Here is a 16,530-nt window from a genome sequence, read left to right on the forward strand (position 1 = left end):
CTCCCGCAAAACTTAGATCGTAATACAAAATTACCGTTAATTAGGAGTAGCAATTAAATTTTATTTAGAGTATTTAAATTTTAATTAATTATCAGTTAGTATCAATGTTATTAAATTAATCGATCTGGTTTAAATATAAATACTCTTACTCCATTATTATTATTTTATTAGTATCATTATTTTATTCATCAAGTCCACTGTGTAGAGTGAATAATTAATTATATTAATTATACATATAAATAGCAGCTCCTTCTCCTTCATCTTCCTCCTCTTCTACCTGCAAATTTCTTCCACCAACACTCTCAATTTCTATAGCAAATCAAGCTACTTTTGCAAATCAACCGATTTCATCTATGTTCCTTCATTTTGCCTCCTTGTTTCGAGGTTTAGGCGCAGATCTATTACTGCAAAATCCACTCTAATCGATTGCGATTGCGATTCGTCTTTGTTTTTTTTTTTCTTCTGGAGAATTAGCGATGGTTTCGTGCGATTTCTGCGGCGAGCGGCAGGCGGTGCTGTACTGCCGCGCGGACAGCGCGAAGCTCTGCCTGTCGTGCGACCACCACGTGCACTGCGCGAACGCGCTCTCGAAGAAGCATCTCCGGAGCCAGATCTGCGACAACTGCGCGGCGGAGCCGGCGTCGTTCCGCTGCTCCACCGACGGGCTCGTGCTCTGCCAGGACTGCGACTGGGACGCGCACGGCAGCCGCCTCGTGGCGGCGGCGCACGATCGGTGCCCCGTCGACAGCTTCTCGGGAGTTCCGTCGGCGTTCGAGCTGGCGGCGGCCTGGGGGCTGGAGATTGAGGAGAAGAAGCCGGCGGAGTACGAGTGGGGAGGGCTGCTGGATGAGCTCATGGTGCCGAACGCTAGCTCGGTGATTTATTCCGACTGCGGCGGCGAATTGGTGAAGAAGAAGAGGAATCCGAGCTGCGGGAAGCAGAAGCAGGTCATTCTCAAGCAGCTGATTGAGCTTTTAGCGGACGGCGGTGGTGGTGGAGATGGGGAGGATGTAGGGCCGGGGACGCCGAGCGGCGGCGCGTGGCGGCAGGAGAGTTTTTGCGGACAGTTTGAAGAGCAACCACAACCGCAAGAGGAAAAGCAGCAGGAATTGGCGCAGGGCGGAGGGTTTACGTCGTTGCTAATGATGCAGACGCCGGCCAATCAGAAGGAGGAACGCAACATGCTGTGGAACACCACCGCCGCATGTGATCACAGCGCGCAGGTATTTTCCAGATCTGCTTTTATCTGTCTTTGTTTATCAGTGACGAGTTTGTTTTATTCTTATGCTTCTTTACCTTCTCCAATTAAATTGGAATTTGCTGAAATTTTTTCAGACTGTGATGGTATTTGATGCTCTGCTAAGTTGCATATTATGCCAATTAGACCTAGTTTTTGTAGGAAATCTATTAAATTTCATCAATGCTAATTGGAGAGGGAGAGGGTGGGTGTTGTTCAGAACATTGGTGCTAACTATCTTGCTGCACATGGATGTATCTAATTATCTGTGCTTGCTTCTCCAGATATGGGACTTCAATCTGGGACAATTGAGGGGCCATGAGGAGTCTAGCCCCGTTGAGCTAGAATTTGGCGGGAACAACATGTACACTATGAAAAGTTATGGAGAACTACTGAAAGAATCATCCCTGGCCAAGAGAAGAGGGATGGATGTCTCTGGAGTGAACTGTTCTATTGCCCAGGAAGATAATATAATCCCCTTTAACGTAAGCATTTTTACTCGATCAATCTTTCAGCTATTGTTGATGTCCATTGCTCATAAGCATTTGATGCTAATAAGTAGACAATGCAATGCTGCCTGTCCTGTCCATATATTTTAGTTCTGAATGATCGTGCCTTTTGACAATTAGCATCTTAGACTAGGATACATGGGTTTGAGTTTGGATCTTCTGATTTTATCAGTATTGTAGTACTTACGAGATAGAGCATGGTCTGTTTTCTAATTCAATCCTTGAACATTACAATAAGATGTGCTAGCATGTTGTTTATCCTGGTCATTGTAAGGTCATCTTGTTATGAGTTATATACTTTGACATAAGCAAATAGTGAAGATAAGAACTATGCAAAATCTGGATGTGACTGCCAAATCCTAGTTTCTTCGAGTCGTGGTCTTTGATATGCTTGCTAGTGGCCGAAAAATGTTAATACATGCCATTTTTCCTGTTTCCCTTTGACAAACTGGTGCTAACTATGCATCCTGGTTTGCTACGAATTGACATCAGTATAGCAAAACTGCAAAAGTATCAGTAAACTCTTATTCTGCTCCATCTTCCTTTTTATTTGCTAATATTGTGATGGGATCTTGAAAAAGTGGTGGAATTCGCAGAAATAAAATCATCTTACATTCCTATATTCTTTCTGCTTAATTTTAAAAAATTTAAAGTTCTGTATTGTTGTCAAATGCAGAGTGCCACCGATAACCAGACGCCAAGCCAGGGGCCTGCTACATCAGAGAGCAATAATGTACCTGCATCAAGGCCCGAATCCGGTTCCATGGATATTCAGTTCATGAGTCAGTCTATTCGAATGACAAATGAAAGTGCGGCTGCCATGTCAAAGAGTGACATCGAGCTTCTGGCAAAGAATAGAGGCAATGCTATGCAACGATACAAGGAAAAGAAGAAAACAAGGAGGTATAGCTACTTCCTCTCATTCTTTTCACCACAAAGAAAATATTCAAATCTTAGGAATTTCATTCTGATATATTACGACATTCATGTGCAGATACGACAAGCATATAAGATATGAATCAAGAAAAGCAAGAGCTGATACTAGGAAGCGAGTGAAGGGCCGATTCGTCAAAGCTCAAGAAGCACCAGCTGGATGAGTAGTGTTCATAGTTGACATCTAATTTTGTCTGTATGTATGTACGTAGGTGCTGCTTAAGATTATATGTATAATCACCTAGCCATCGTGCCGCTCTTCCAAACAAGTTGTTTGTTTTTTTTGCTGTTTTCATAATTTTATCGTGTCGGATTAGGTTGCGATAATAGAGCTAGTGTCAGTCCCAGTTATGGGCATGAGTATGAATATGAATATGATGATTCTTGTTTTGGAGCCAACTTAGTTCCAATTTCATCAGACATGTTGTAGTCTCCAACAATCACCCTACATATATTGTAGCTTGAAATTGTATATCTCTCTCCATTTATTTTGTTAGGTTTGAAGCTTTCTCCTGTAACTATCTTCTCTGTCAATGGTGAATTTTCCCCAGCTTCATTAATGTAGATGCAAGAAACTCATTTCTGCATTTAGGCGAACGGCGCCGACATGGGTTTGGAGGTAAGAATTGAATATGCATGATGGTGTATTTAATTTGACATGAAATCTGTTTGAAACTTAAAAACTTAGTCATCAAGGCATTCAACAAACTGCTATAAATGAGGCCCCCCATAAGTATCTTGAGAAGCTTTCCTTTTCCCAGAGGTGGGACTTGGGAAACTTGTGACCCCTCTCTCTCTCTCTCTCTCCTCTCTTCATGTGACTGCTTTTAAAGGCATTTGATGATCTATTTCTGATCCATCATTCATTTTCAGGTAGAGGAGAGGATGAAGGAGATGCCATTGCATCTTGTCAACAACTTTATTGGAGTGAAGATGAAGAAAGGGTTGATAAACTTGTGCAATGGAGAGAGCTCCACCTCTGTTCTCGACTCCCGATCGGCTTGCTTGGCCGAGGGAGAAAGAGAAAGAGAAAGAGAAAGAGAGAGAGGGAGAGGGAGAGAAAGGCAGCCAACTTTGGAGGAGATGATTCTGCAGTTGGAGATGGAGGAGAAGATGAGCAGGAGGAGCAAGGTAGAAGCGCACAGGATGTCGTGTGTTAGCAGCTGCGACATTCTTAGAAGCGCGAGGAAGGCGCTGGATCAGTATCCGCGATTCTCTCTGGACGGGAAGGACGCCATGTACAGGTCGTCCTTCACGGGGGAGATGGAGGCGGAGAAGAGGCGCAGGCGGCTGCCAGCGGTGGTGGGAGGGGAGAGCGTTATCTGGTGCAAACCCGGGGTGGTGGGAAGGCTCATGGGTCTGGACGCCATGCCGGTCCCCTTGAACACGAACTATAGGAGGGAGAGGCTGAGCGCCATCATGAGGCAGCAGAAGGAGGCGGAGGCCGAGCGGCGGTGGCGGCGGAGAGGGGTGGTGGAGTCTTGCTCCAGAGCTGGATATTGTGTTGTCAAACCAAATAGTGAAGGATTGCTTCATCACAAGAGATGGAAAGGATAGTGGTGTTGTTTCATTTGTAATTTTGTATCATGCTAACTCAATTCAATAACTAGACGATGAAATCCAACTTAGTTATTAAGACGTTTCTCTTTTAGTTAGATATCCTATGTTCAAATTTTCTTCTTTGAAATATCCGGTATTTAAATAATTATTGAATTTTTTTAAATATTGAGAGTTAATTTATTAAGTAATACTATGACCAAAATTAGTTTTCCGTCGAGACTTTGTTTCCAAATTTCGCAATATATTATTTAGAAATTTAATTATTTATTACAAAATTAATTATTATAATAATTAAAAAAAAAAAAGTTCAAAGATAATTTGTTAAGAAGAAAGGTTCCCATTGGTAATCGTTTTTTAACAATTTTGTAGGTATGGTTGGATGGTACTAATGCATTTTTGTTTATTTTATATATATGTATTGAATCAACGCATTGGGCATTTCCAACTAATTAGTAAATGAGTTATTAAAGTCACACAAAATTAGGTAATATTCTCATTGTTTTTATCGGCTACCAACGAAAGTGCATACTAACCTTTCACAATATTCCACTTGATATCCCCTATTTAAAATTAGACTCTATTTTTCATTTAATTTTTTAGTAAAATATAATTATATGCTAAATTAATTATACAAAATCCAGGAAATGACTTTTTTTTAAAAAAAAATTTATAAAAACATTCTTTTTAGTAAGTTGGGCTTTACAATATGTAGAAGATTCCCAATTTTGGGCTGGTTTGGGCTCATTTGTAAAAGATACCGGGCATTTTTTTCCTCATTCAATCAAGTAATCCACTAACTAAATAAAATAGGGGTGAATCAAATATTCTGTATAGTAGAATTATATCAAATTGAAATCTGCAATTCGATTCAGATTTTTTGAAAATTTTATGACTATATCTAATGCACGCCAAATCAACGATAAATTCAGTTTGTGGCTATAAATAAGAGACCACTATTTAACTTATTCGATGACTATATAATGCTTATTAATGTTATAATGATTAGTATTTTATAATTATATCATGGTATGTGTGTAACACATAATGATTTGTCAAACACATGATAAAGGGAGACACAATCAAATGGAAGAGGATAAATAATATGTCAAAGTAGAGTTTTGGAAGGGCGGGAAACAGTATTTGAACAGTGTGGGTAGAATGCTATTGCTAAGTTCAATCATCCATTGTTGGAATTTCACCCTTAAATAAAGTAGACTTTTGACTCAATTCCAACTATCACTTTTAACATTGACACTTTATGTAATGCAACATATATAAATGATATATCTGCCTCCCTAAAAGAATGTAATTGATCTCTACTTTATATAAAGACATATATGTTGTGATTAAGTATCACTTTTTATGTTAGTTGAAGATAGGTTGTATCTTGTATGTAATGGTATAACACCCTTCTTTTTTATCTGTTAATTTCAACTATTCAATATTATTAATGTGTGTGTGATTTTAAAAAAACAAATCAAGGTCCTAATACAATGGCAGATTTAATGAGCCGATTGTCTCCGGACCACCTTCGAGAAAGCCTAATTTTCTCTTAGAATTGTCCAAAAGCACTATGTACATAAGCCTCCTGATTCGTAGATTTTTTAAAATCTTTTTAAGGCCTAATTTTTCTGTAGGGTCATCCAGAAACACTATATATGCCTTCTAATTTGCTATTTTTTTTAAGGTGTTGTTTTAGAATTTGTATTCTTTCAATGTATTGTGAAGTTCTAATTTATATGGTTCATATGTATTGTTACAAAGAACAAGAGAAACTAATATTGGGTTGTTGAGTGGTTGAATTAGACCTTTTTTGCATCTAGAATGATTACTCAAAAGCAAATTGGTCAATATGCATAGATAGTCCAGTCACTTTTAAGAAATATATCATGATTTGTCATATGTGGATTCGATCTTAACCCCACTTATTTATTTACATGCACATGCACCATAAACATTTCTTTTATGTGTATGACTGTATGTGTTATACATTTTTTATATAAAAGAAAAGACTCAAATTAACAATGACAGTGAACATGAGTACAAGACCATCAATAAAAATTTATTACTACAAAAATAAAAACCCTAAACAATAATAAAAGCAAAAATTCAATTTCCTACAAATCCTGAGCTCGATAAAGTCAGAAGCACTCATCCAATTTTTTGGATTTTCTTAAAGCAATTTAATTACTTTAGATGAGATAGTAAAGTGGGGACTAAATAGTAAATCCAAACATTTCCCATATAAGAGTAGTATTAAATACTCCCTATTTAACAAAAGTTCAAATTACTTGGTCTCTCACGTAGTTATAGAATTCAATTAGATCCCTAGTTGTATGAATTTAATGTACTAACATGTTTTCCATTATTGATTACTATTGTGATTTATGAACAAAAAAAAGGATGAATGGATGTGTTAGAGTGTGTGAATGTATGTCGATTTATACTTTTATAAAATAATATTTAAAAAAACAAAACAAATTAGTAATACAAAATTTTCATAGTTAAATAAATAAGTCTATATAATTAAATGCTTATGTCAAGCTATTGAATCTTAAAATGAAATCCAACTTGTGCAGATATGGAACTGACACAATTCAAGTTGGAGACATCAAAACAATAATAAAAAAAACAACTATTACAAAACAAACAAGTACAACCAACCTTACCAGTATCATGACTATCAAACTTATTAAGTTTTAAGTTTATAAAAAAAATTCTCACTTGGAAGTTAAAGGGAAAAAAATTGAATTCAACTTTAATTATTATGAAATTCATATATGTGTACATGTTGCTAAGGAATCACAACATTATTTTATTTGAATCTCAGTCCAGTATTTATGAATAAAAACTAAATCTTTTTTCTAAAAAAGAACAAACACGCTCCTTAAAATAATGAAGAAAAAGAAAATTTGTGTTGTGATCAACAACCTACATGATTCATACATACTTAAATTTTGCAAGATTTTGCACCCTAAATTTGGTAAGCAGTTAGCCATACTTTTACTTATATACCAAAAACGTAAAATGATCATATGTTCAGGACCAATTTTGGCATTTATTCATATTAAAACTATGCAGTTTTGCATGAAAAATGGTAAAAAATAAAAATAAAAAATCTTAGATAGGCAAAAATAAAGATAGGAAACTGCCAAAGCACTGCTGTGATTCCTTTTCTTTCGTTATTTTTCACTATATGGTAAAAGCAAAAGAAATTCACACTTAAATAAAGCCTGCTTCTTTGGAAACAGATCCTTTTGTATACCTCAACCACTTGCTCCTCCACAATTAAAAAAGGGTCCAATTGTTTTGCCCAAATTGGGAAAAATGAGAATATGCACAATCTTGAATTGGTAAATAAATAGCCATCTGTTGAGATTTTTGAGGCCACCAGTAATAATTTAAAAAAAAAAAAAAAAAAAAAGAAAAACTGAAAGCACACACACTTTAGTGATACACAGCCCCACAGTCACAGTGAAAAAACATATACTGTGTGTTGTTGGCTTCAAGAATTGACTAATCCTTTTTAATGGCTCTATAAATTCCCCAACATGGATTAGGATTCCTTGCCTATATATTCCTTTCTTTCTTCCCAACACAAAAATATAATAGTGATACACACACACACACTAGTTCACACCAATCTTTTTCCAAGAATTCAAGAATTGGAGCTGCACATGGCTCTGAGGATTCCACTCCATCTGTTTCTCCTGATAGTGCCCATATATGCAAATTTAGAAGGTAAAGATTCAATCTTTATGCAACAAATGTGAATTTGGTTGATGATTTTGATGTTTATTTCTGTTGGGATTAGGGGATGCTCTTTATGCATTGAGGAGGGCTGTGAATGACCCAGAAAATGTGTTGCAAAGCTGGGATCCTACCTTGGTGGACCCCTGCACTTGGTTTCATGTCACTTGTGATGCTCAAAATAGAGTTACTAGGCTGTAAGTACACCCTCTCTAGTCATGGGAGTTTTAATTTCAAGAAAAAGTTTTGATCTTTGAGCTTAATTTGGTAATTGGCAGTGATCTTGGAAATGCAAAGCTGTCAGGGAAGCTTGTGCCTGAGTTGGGGAAGCTGGAGAGGCTCCAGTATCTGTGAGTGTAGAATTCTTGAATTCATTCTTGAAAATAAAATTGAAGCATGTATAGTTTTTGGAATTTGTTTGTTCTGGTTCTTAATTAGACCCTTGAATTATTTTGTACTAAGGGCTATTAATTATGATTAGAAAGATCATTTAGATATTAACAAGAAGAGCTAATTCATCAGATTAGTACAATTAACATGTTTAAGATAAGATATAAGAGGGTTTGGAAAATGGCCCCCCAATGCAACATTAATGGATGCAGTGTAATGTTATTATCTGATAGGTATGAGGTCAAGTTTAGCATTGATGAAGCATTCATTTGATGGGAGTTTTGGTTGGTGGTTGTAGGGAACTCTACATGAACAAGTTGATGGGGCTGATTCCAGCTGAAGTGGGACGGTTGAGGAGTCTCGTGAGCCTCGATTTGTATAACAATAACCTCACTGGCTCCATCCCTCCTTCGCTGTCCAATCTTTCCAATCTCAAGTTCTTGTGAGTTTCATCAGTCCATTTGCTATTTGCATCCTAGTTATTGTTTCTAACGTTGTGAAACACCGATGTGTTTAGGCGACTAAACGGTAATAGACTGAGCGGGAGGATACCGAGGGAGCTCACCAAGCTTGGAAACCTCAAGATTCTGTAAGGGGCAACTTTTAAAGCTGTTAAAGACGCAATGTCTCTACTTTTACATGGATTCTGAGCTGGTTTCCTTCTTTCTGCAGCGACGTGTCGAATAATGATTTGTGTGGTACTATTCCCACATCTGGCTCATTCTCAAAACTCACAGAAGAAAGGTACTGATGCTGCATTTTTCATGTTTTGAGTGAAACAATCTGTGTGTTTGTGTTTCACTAATTCTACATTTTTCTTGCAGTTTTATGAACAACTCGAGATTAGAAGGGCCTGAGCTGATGGGGTTCGTGAAATACGACGTCGGAGGGTGCTAAGGCATCTGTATAATTATTTGATAGGACTTTGAAAATGTCATTCTAGTTTCTAAATAGTAGTAAAGAGGGCCTTGAATTGTCAAGTTTGATTTTCATGAGACCACTTCTTTACTTGGAGGATGCAGTTTAGGAATCTTGTAGATTCTATAAATATATCATCTCATGAATTATGTTCAGTTTGATGAATAATAAATCTGATGGATAAACAAATACTGCTTACTGATGAACATTTTAAAATAAAGTTGAAACCCAGAAGAAACTGCATTTCTTGTGTACGAGGAAAACTAGCTCCATTCATTTCAAAATTTGTTACTCCTCATTCATTATGTTAAGTTCTGCCCGTCTAGGCAACGGCAACGGCAACGACAAGTTAGCAGTTTAGACAAAATTTGTGGTACTTTTTACATGACTAGCAAAATTTCAAGGACTAAGAAGAAAGCTATTCACATGGTCTGTTAGCGGATGAACGCTGCAGCTATCCTCAGTCTCGGGGTGCATGCTCTTCAAGTTACCTGCTGACATTCAAAATCAAGAATCATGATAAGAAACTAATATTTCGAGGATCGGAAACTTTGCATTTTTCATACATAAGCTGATGCTATGAAACAAGACTTGTTGTGCCGGTTTGGCAGCCAGCAAATCTCATTTCATACTTGAGTTTCGCAAAATATATAATTCTCTGCATTCGACGATATGTTTGATATGAAAAATGGGACCATGATTCGCGATGGAAAGTAGTGAACACAAGAGCATGCACCAGAGGATATATTGTAACTAAATGACATATTATGTGGCAATTGTATTCAAGGGCACGTTCGATATGTGTCTATGGGTCGAAATCGATGTAAATAGCAAATTGCAGAACAAGATCAAAATGGCAATATACAATTACTTTAAAGATGCATGACGTAGCTGAGATGCTAATTTTACAATTACCTTTTATGTGACTTGCTGGCTAATCACCTAGATGCTGGTTGGGTATTTGGAAAGGAAACTGATGCTGGGGGAGGTGAAGTAATATCTTCTTTCATCTTCGATTGAGACCCTTCTATAGGAGAACGCAAGGCTGATTCTAATGAACCTCCAACCGGAATTGAGTAGCTGCGTGATAATCCCTGGGGTGGGGTTGGGAGTTTGGATGCTGCTATGGACGATGTTGACACGCGAGAGGCAGACAGCTCATTTCTTTTCGATATTAAGGGGCCCGAATGAGCAAAGCGATTGGGGTGCCTTGTATCAGCCATATGGGCTGGTGGTCGAGGAAGCTCATGAAGTTCACTTATTTTAGGTGATGAGACAAAAGTAGATGGAAGATGTGAAGATGGTTTTGGGTTTGATGTTGGCCGAGGCATTGGGGTGCGCAATAAAGATCCAGAAAAAGAGGGAGGGAAGGCCGATGAGACAATGGGACCACTGGCTGTTAACTTTGGCTTACTTGGCCATGGCTTTCCAAATATTGGGCCAGAGAAAGCTTGTCTTTTAGCTTTCTTAGCATTGGACGCCAAATTTGGATCAAGTTGAGTGAACGAACGGCCTTCTGATAATGGAGGGGGCAAGACACTGGCTTTCATGGTGGTGTTACTCTCTTTGAGTACTGACTGAGTGTCTAAGATGATGGGTCCGGACAATTTATCATTTGCCCCAAAACTTTCATACTTGTTCTGATAGAGGGGAGATGAATGCCGAAGGTTGGAATCTGCTAGTCTTGTTTGAGGAGCTTCACTAAATAAATTCCCAGATCTTGGAGTTTTTGTCTCGTCTGGAGTGGGTAGTGCATAAGAAATGAACTTACGTGATGGTGAAGGTCCCATCTGAGCCATTCGCTCAGCTGAATCAACTTTTCTTGGAAAGAGAGGTGCGGATTTGCTGACTGCTCCTGTCCCTCTTTGGAGGAGAGGTGCGGAAAGTGAGTAAACATTTTGGCGATGACCTTGTGAGATCTCCTGCAATTATCAGCAGAACTACATCATCTAGGGTTGTTGATAAAAGTAATGAAGACCTTACATTCTAAATGGATACAGAAAATGAACACGCAACAAACTACATTCATATCCACAGTCATGAACTTTAGACAGTCGTTCTTTGACCCAAACAAGTAGATCCAGAAGTTCAGTTAACAATTCATCAGGACTAAATCAATAGATACCCTTATAGTTATAAACAGTAACCAAAAAATTGCATGAACCCTAGCATGATTTCTTCAGCTTATGCGTTCAGATTATTTTAATTATACAAGGGGTTAATCACAAACTTGAACATGCTTTATTTAGTTTTCACTTATACATCCAGACATTAATCAAATTTCATTACAATTTACAAAGCAACTTAACAAAGATAAATATTGAAAGAGTAAAAGAAAACGAGAGAACTTGAAGAATCAAATGCATAAAAGTGCCACATGTGATTTCAAGTATTATTCACACAAAGTATCCCGCCACCAGTCAGTCAAATAGGAGGCAAGCTACACCATTAGCATTAGCACAGGACAAGAATCCTTACCTTTGCGGGGCCCAATTTCCAGTCAGGAGAGAACGTCACATCAGACTTATCCACCTGCAGAAGGTAAAGTCATTGAGTATGTGAGTAACATACAAAGCTATATTAGCTTAATTATGAATAATTCTCTTTAGACAAGCAAACAAGTACAACAAGGGCCAAGGCAATGTTATAATAACCATTTTAAAATTCTTTTCTTTTGAGTTTTGACTAATAGAATATTATTTCACAGCAGTAGATGTATTACCTCCATTGAGTTTTCTAATGCATGGACTTCTTGCTGTTGAACATTTTGTCCATAATTAAAACTCAATTCCGTGTCATGCATTTCAGAACCATCTTCAGTATCATCATCCTCATCACTTTCGTCGCCATCATCATCATCGCTGTCGTCATTAAGAATTTCACGTCCATCATCTTGGATTCCGCTAAAATGGTAATCAATATGTAGCTGCTCAGCAAGTAAACTGACATGTGGCTCAATTGCCTCCAAAGATCTTGCTGCCCTCTTGAAGAAGTATAACTGTTGTGACAGTGAAGGCTCGCTCAAAAATAAGCTTATGGTAGGGAATCAGAAATATTGAACTTACAATGCAGTAAAGAGAACAACCTGTGCAGCATGATGCCGAGATGCCTGTGTTAGAAAACTACGGGATTGCCCTTGTTTTAGGGATTTCATGCGAAAGACAAAAACATTTGCCTCCTCGTCATATTCATCATGGGCTTCTTTAAGCTGAGGAGAATGAAAATGTTCGCTTTTACTGTTCCTTAACCTTACTTTTTCTTTTTGTTTGTTCAGCAAATCATCATATAGTTCTCTGCAAAGTAATGTTTCACAGTAAAAGAAGAATAGATCAAATGGTGTAATCTTGGACAAAAGACTGAACAAGTGAAACTCTGAAGCAGATCAAACAAAGAAAGAAGTTCGTTTGACCTTTTTTCATCACATCGCTTTTTCATCTCCTGCACAAAAGGGAAACAGAACCAAGATAAACAGCTGTAGGCATGAATTTCAGGCCAAAAAAAAAAAATGAGCATATCGACTGGCTATTAAGTATTAAGCCTAGATGCTATGGATTACCACAGTACATAATCTAGATAGATAAACACTGCTGGTCACCAAACTCAGTCACAAACAGTATGCAGCTAAATACATCCAGGAAGGCATGCATGGCAGATAAAGAGATATTGCTTAACTAAGTATTAATAGCATGCCACTAGCAATATAGGGGATGGATCCAAGGAAAGCATGATTCAGGCTATCTAAAAGAAAAGTATGTCCATTTTCAAAGCACAATGTCCAGGGATTCATCAATGCCCTATTTCAATAATCAATATATACTCCAAGAATCCAAGATTATACTATAGGGAATCGGACTAAAAAATTCTGAACCAATACAATGAACGGAGCAGCTATTTATGCACAATTTTAAGAGGAAAGTAACTATTAAGAGGGGGACCAGAAACAAGGAAAGACTAGAAACGGGCATACCTCTACTATCCGAAGCTCATTTAGAAGAGACTCTGACGGGATTGTGATTGTCTGAAATATATGTGACCTCTGAAATGCAGGACAAAAATATTAGTTGAAAGGCTTAACATATGTTAGAACTAATGTATAGGTTAATTAAACTTACATAACCATCAATAAGCTTCTGAAGTTCAAACTGTACTTTTCCTAGCATTAATAATACCTTCCCTGTAAATAAAATGCTATCGATTATTTTGAGGAAATTAAGTGCAAATAATAAAGATTATTAAAAACAGCAGTGAGAAAGAAATCTAACAGATCCGCTAGCAGCGCACTGGATGAAACTAGTTTAGTAGATGAGTAGAATGATACAAAGTTGGCAATCTAATAAGGTGTGCTATATTTCCTTAAGACAAAACTAAATTAGTTAATAGAAATTTAGTGATACTCCTAATATGTGAGAGACTTTGTATTCACTAATTTACCTAGAAAAAAATTGGAACAATTTGAACCAGGTCTATGGACATATAAATATGAAATAGATATTAGTTTTCTTTCAGGAGTACCCACATATACACAACTTATAGTACAACCATAGTATAATACATTGACCAAAAATTATCTTCAATGTTAGAAAAGCTTACCACTTTCTTCATCATCATTCAGGGCTGTTTTTTCAAGAAGACAATCACCCATCTCCCTTAATGATTCTGAAAATTCTGAAAGTATGGGGAGTTTATAAAAATAAGATTTCAAAATGCTTATATAAATTATAAAAGGTGAAAGAATACCGAAAATCAAAAGGAGACCAAATCATTCAAAGTTTATCACATTAAACATTCAACTTGGTAGCATGAGCTACCAAGTTGCATTAGATACGAACAGTGATAGAAATTGTTAATAAAGCATACATTTCAAAATCAAAGACTAATGGATGATAATCAAATTCATAAAATGTCAATGTGCAGCATCTAGAATACAAAGAGCTCTTTTTCCAATCATTGAGATACCATATACACTGTTTGCAGTTGCGGCTGCAGCAGACAGTAGCCTATCGTAGCAGTCTCTCATATCAATCATGTCCTGGTAAACACATAAAAATTTTCATATCAAATATAGGAATCCTGTGAGCAAAATAACCACAAGCAAATAGAATGCACCCAACAGAAAATTTTCTGGGATGGACACAAAAAGAATACCCACCAATGAATTAAGGCACTGGTTTTCATCACAAGTGATAAACCACCAATGTAACTAAGCACATGTGATGGTTCATCAGCTACAGTTTTCTCCTAAATCAATCAATTACGGAAATGCCACTGATAATCTACTGTTTTGTTTATTCATTCAGTCTTTCCCCAAATACTAATCTAGTAAAGGAAAATCAGTTATTAACTATGTACATAGCGGAATTCTTTTAATATCTCTATCTATTCTATTAAATCAAAAGCCAATTCAAATCAATATATTTCCATTTTAAAAAAAGCTGGCATCAGCTTCCTTCTTCATCCATCTATTGAAACCATTCACATACCTCAAAACACATTCAACATATCTCAGTACAGCTCAAAACACATTCAACAACAATCATACTTCAGTTGCGGATATTAACTTGTGATTCCAAATTAATGAGCACACAACATGCTAGGACTACTACTTTATTAGATCGTTGACCGGTCAAAGTTCGATCCATCTAGTTCGGATTTTCGGAATGCTATGCCAAGCAAAAACAGTCGTAAACAACAAAATTCTCCGACGCCGGGAAATAAATCTCGCAAATTCACATCCACCGCAAATTTCCACCAAATAATGCACATCAATCCAGAAACGGAAAGACGCGTGTAGCACAAAAGTACCTGCGTAGCTCGAGCGTGCTCATCTAGAGACACGGATTGGTTCTGCTTCTGCGCTCTTCTATCGTGCCTATGCGAAGCGAATTTTTGCAATTTCTTCAGCGATGTCTTCATTTCGTTCTAATTTTTTCCTAAAAATGAGTGCAATCAATGAAGCTTTCGATCAGGAGAAAGTGACGGGGTGGAATTGGTAAGTGATGATGAAACCCTAGATCGAATTGAAGGTGTGGAATGTGGAAAGGAGCGAGAAGGCAGTCGCCATTTTTGGTTACGTCAAAGCTAGTATTGTAAGATCGAGGAACACTCGGAAGTTCTATTTTTAATTCTATTTCCTTTTTTAAGGTTTTTCAATTTTTAAGTTTTCATTTTTAATTTAATTTCAGATGGAATTTTTAGTGGAATCATCCATATTTGATTTTTTGTAATTCTATTTGTAGTCATTTTCATCCACTCCTTAATGAAATGCACCTCACCTTTTTAATCATTTTGGTAATTCGTGAACATCCAAAATCCCATTTCTTATTATCTCTTTAAGTATTACATAATAATTTCTTATTGCATGTATTTGTTGTATCTTTATATTGAATTAAAATATATAATAATTATATAATTAAAAATAGTATAAAATTGTTCTTCCTTGCCCTACTCTACACCGATAGTTATAATAATGTATGACATGAGTTTTAATAGAAAGTTAGTCAATGTATGAAATAATAAACAAAGTAATTAAGATATGCATTGTTGGAAATAAATTTACTATAGTACTATAAAAGATGATATCATTTTATTAAAATAAAAATAAATACTCTATATAATAAAAATATAAAACCACAAAAACAATTACTTCACCATTTTATACATTATGTCTTTGTTAGCCTCCTCAGGGCGTAGTTCAAGCGTCTATTGACCGGGCTGTGGATGGAGCTGTCGTCGTTGTACTTCTCAAGCGTCACCTTTATTTTAATCAAATGGCGCATTCGTGCATACTCAGCTCGAAGCTTACGTTTTCGCCCCTACCCCGTTGACCAGGAGTCGTCAACTCTCTCTCAAGTTTTGACAAACTTGAAATATTTTTCAGTTATCTTCCTAATAGACGAAGATCATGAATTTGATTATATCTTTATTTATATCAACATTGTTTGTCCCACTTGCATATTCTTTCTCTTAGTTATTTGTATAAAATTCTAAATGTAACTATAATTTCTTAAACGCATGAGTAGTAGGACGCTTTTTGAGTATGCCGAGTTCTACTTTTCAATGCTTATCTTCTATTTATTGATTACCAACGAATGTATCTTTGATCGTATTGGCTTACTAGACTTCAAAATATTTACAATTACTATAGTACAAGAAACAAATTGCAAATAAACCTTTGCAGAATTGTTTTTTACAAACTTCAAAATATTTACAATTGCAATACTACAAGAAACAAAA

General features: G+C 36.7%; 4 protein-coding genes across 5 annotated transcripts; 3 read left to right on the forward strand and 1 right to left on the reverse strand.

Moving 5' to 3' along the window:
• The first annotated feature begins 247 nt into the window (after nucleotides 1–247).
• LOC125214190 (zinc finger protein CONSTANS-LIKE 14-like) lies at nucleotides 248–3,097 on the forward strand. The gene is made up of 4 exons (XM_048115099.2): nucleotides 248–1,223; nucleotides 1,522–1,722; nucleotides 2,423–2,649; nucleotides 2,741–3,097. Exons 1-4 carry the CDS (start codon nucleotides 477–479, stop codon nucleotides 2,841–2,843), a joined length of 1,278 nt encoding a protein of 425 aa, XP_047971056.2. The 5' UTR covers nucleotides 248–476; the 3' UTR covers nucleotides 2,844–3,097.
• A 73-nt stretch (nucleotides 3,098–3,170) lies between these two features.
• Nucleotides 3,171–4,402, forward strand: LOC125214191 (uncharacterized). Its single transcript, XM_048115100.2, has 2 exons — nucleotides 3,171–3,298; nucleotides 3,553–4,402. Exons 1-2 carry the CDS (start codon nucleotides 3,287–3,289, stop codon nucleotides 4,234–4,236), a joined length of 696 nt encoding a protein of 231 aa, XP_047971057.1. The 5' UTR covers nucleotides 3,171–3,286; the 3' UTR covers nucleotides 4,237–4,402.
• Nucleotides 4,403–7,804: 3,402 nt separating this feature from the next.
• Nucleotides 7,805–9,486, forward strand: LOC125214449 (leucine-rich repeat protein 2-like). Its single transcript, XM_048115480.2, has 7 exons — nucleotides 7,805–7,980; nucleotides 8,054–8,186; nucleotides 8,268–8,339; nucleotides 8,678–8,821; nucleotides 8,897–8,968; nucleotides 9,052–9,123; nucleotides 9,204–9,486. Exons 1-7 carry the CDS (start codon nucleotides 7,917–7,919, stop codon nucleotides 9,274–9,276), a joined length of 630 nt encoding a protein of 209 aa, XP_047971437.1. The 5' UTR covers nucleotides 7,805–7,916; the 3' UTR covers nucleotides 9,277–9,486.
• Nucleotides 9,487–9,569: 83 nt separating this feature from the next.
• Nucleotides 9,570–15,400, reverse strand: LOC125214448 (hydroxyproline-rich glycoprotein family protein). 2 transcript variants are annotated; one of them, XM_048115478.2, is made up of 11 exons: nucleotides 15,100–15,400; nucleotides 14,254–14,326; nucleotides 13,888–13,962; nucleotides 13,410–13,471; nucleotides 13,265–13,333; nucleotides 12,707–12,735; nucleotides 12,383–12,590; nucleotides 12,020–12,295; nucleotides 11,776–11,829; nucleotides 10,213–11,219; nucleotides 9,570–9,788 (listed from the first exon to the last, which is right to left on the reverse strand). In XM_048115478.2, the coding sequence occupies exons 1-10, from the start codon at nucleotides 15,208–15,210 to the stop codon at nucleotides 10,236–10,238; spliced, it is 1,941 nt and encodes a 646-aa protein (XP_047971435.1). In that variant the 5' UTR covers nucleotides 15,211–15,400; the 3' UTR covers nucleotides 9,570–9,788; nucleotides 10,213–10,235. The 2 variants fall into 2 exon arrangements, with proteins under 2 accessions (XP_047971435.1, XP_047971436.1); XM_048115479.2 differs by having other exon boundaries at nucleotides 9,570–9,791.
• Nucleotides 15,401–16,530: the final 1,130 nt, after the last annotated feature.

Source organism: Salvia hispanica, chromosome 3 (genome assembly GCF_029641045.1).
Source record: "Salvia hispanica isolate PSC_SH4W2 chromosome 3, Shi_PSC_v1, whole genome shotgun sequence".
Lineage (NCBI taxonomy): Eukaryota > Viridiplantae > Streptophyta > Magnoliopsida > Lamiales > Lamiaceae > Salvia > Salvia hispanica.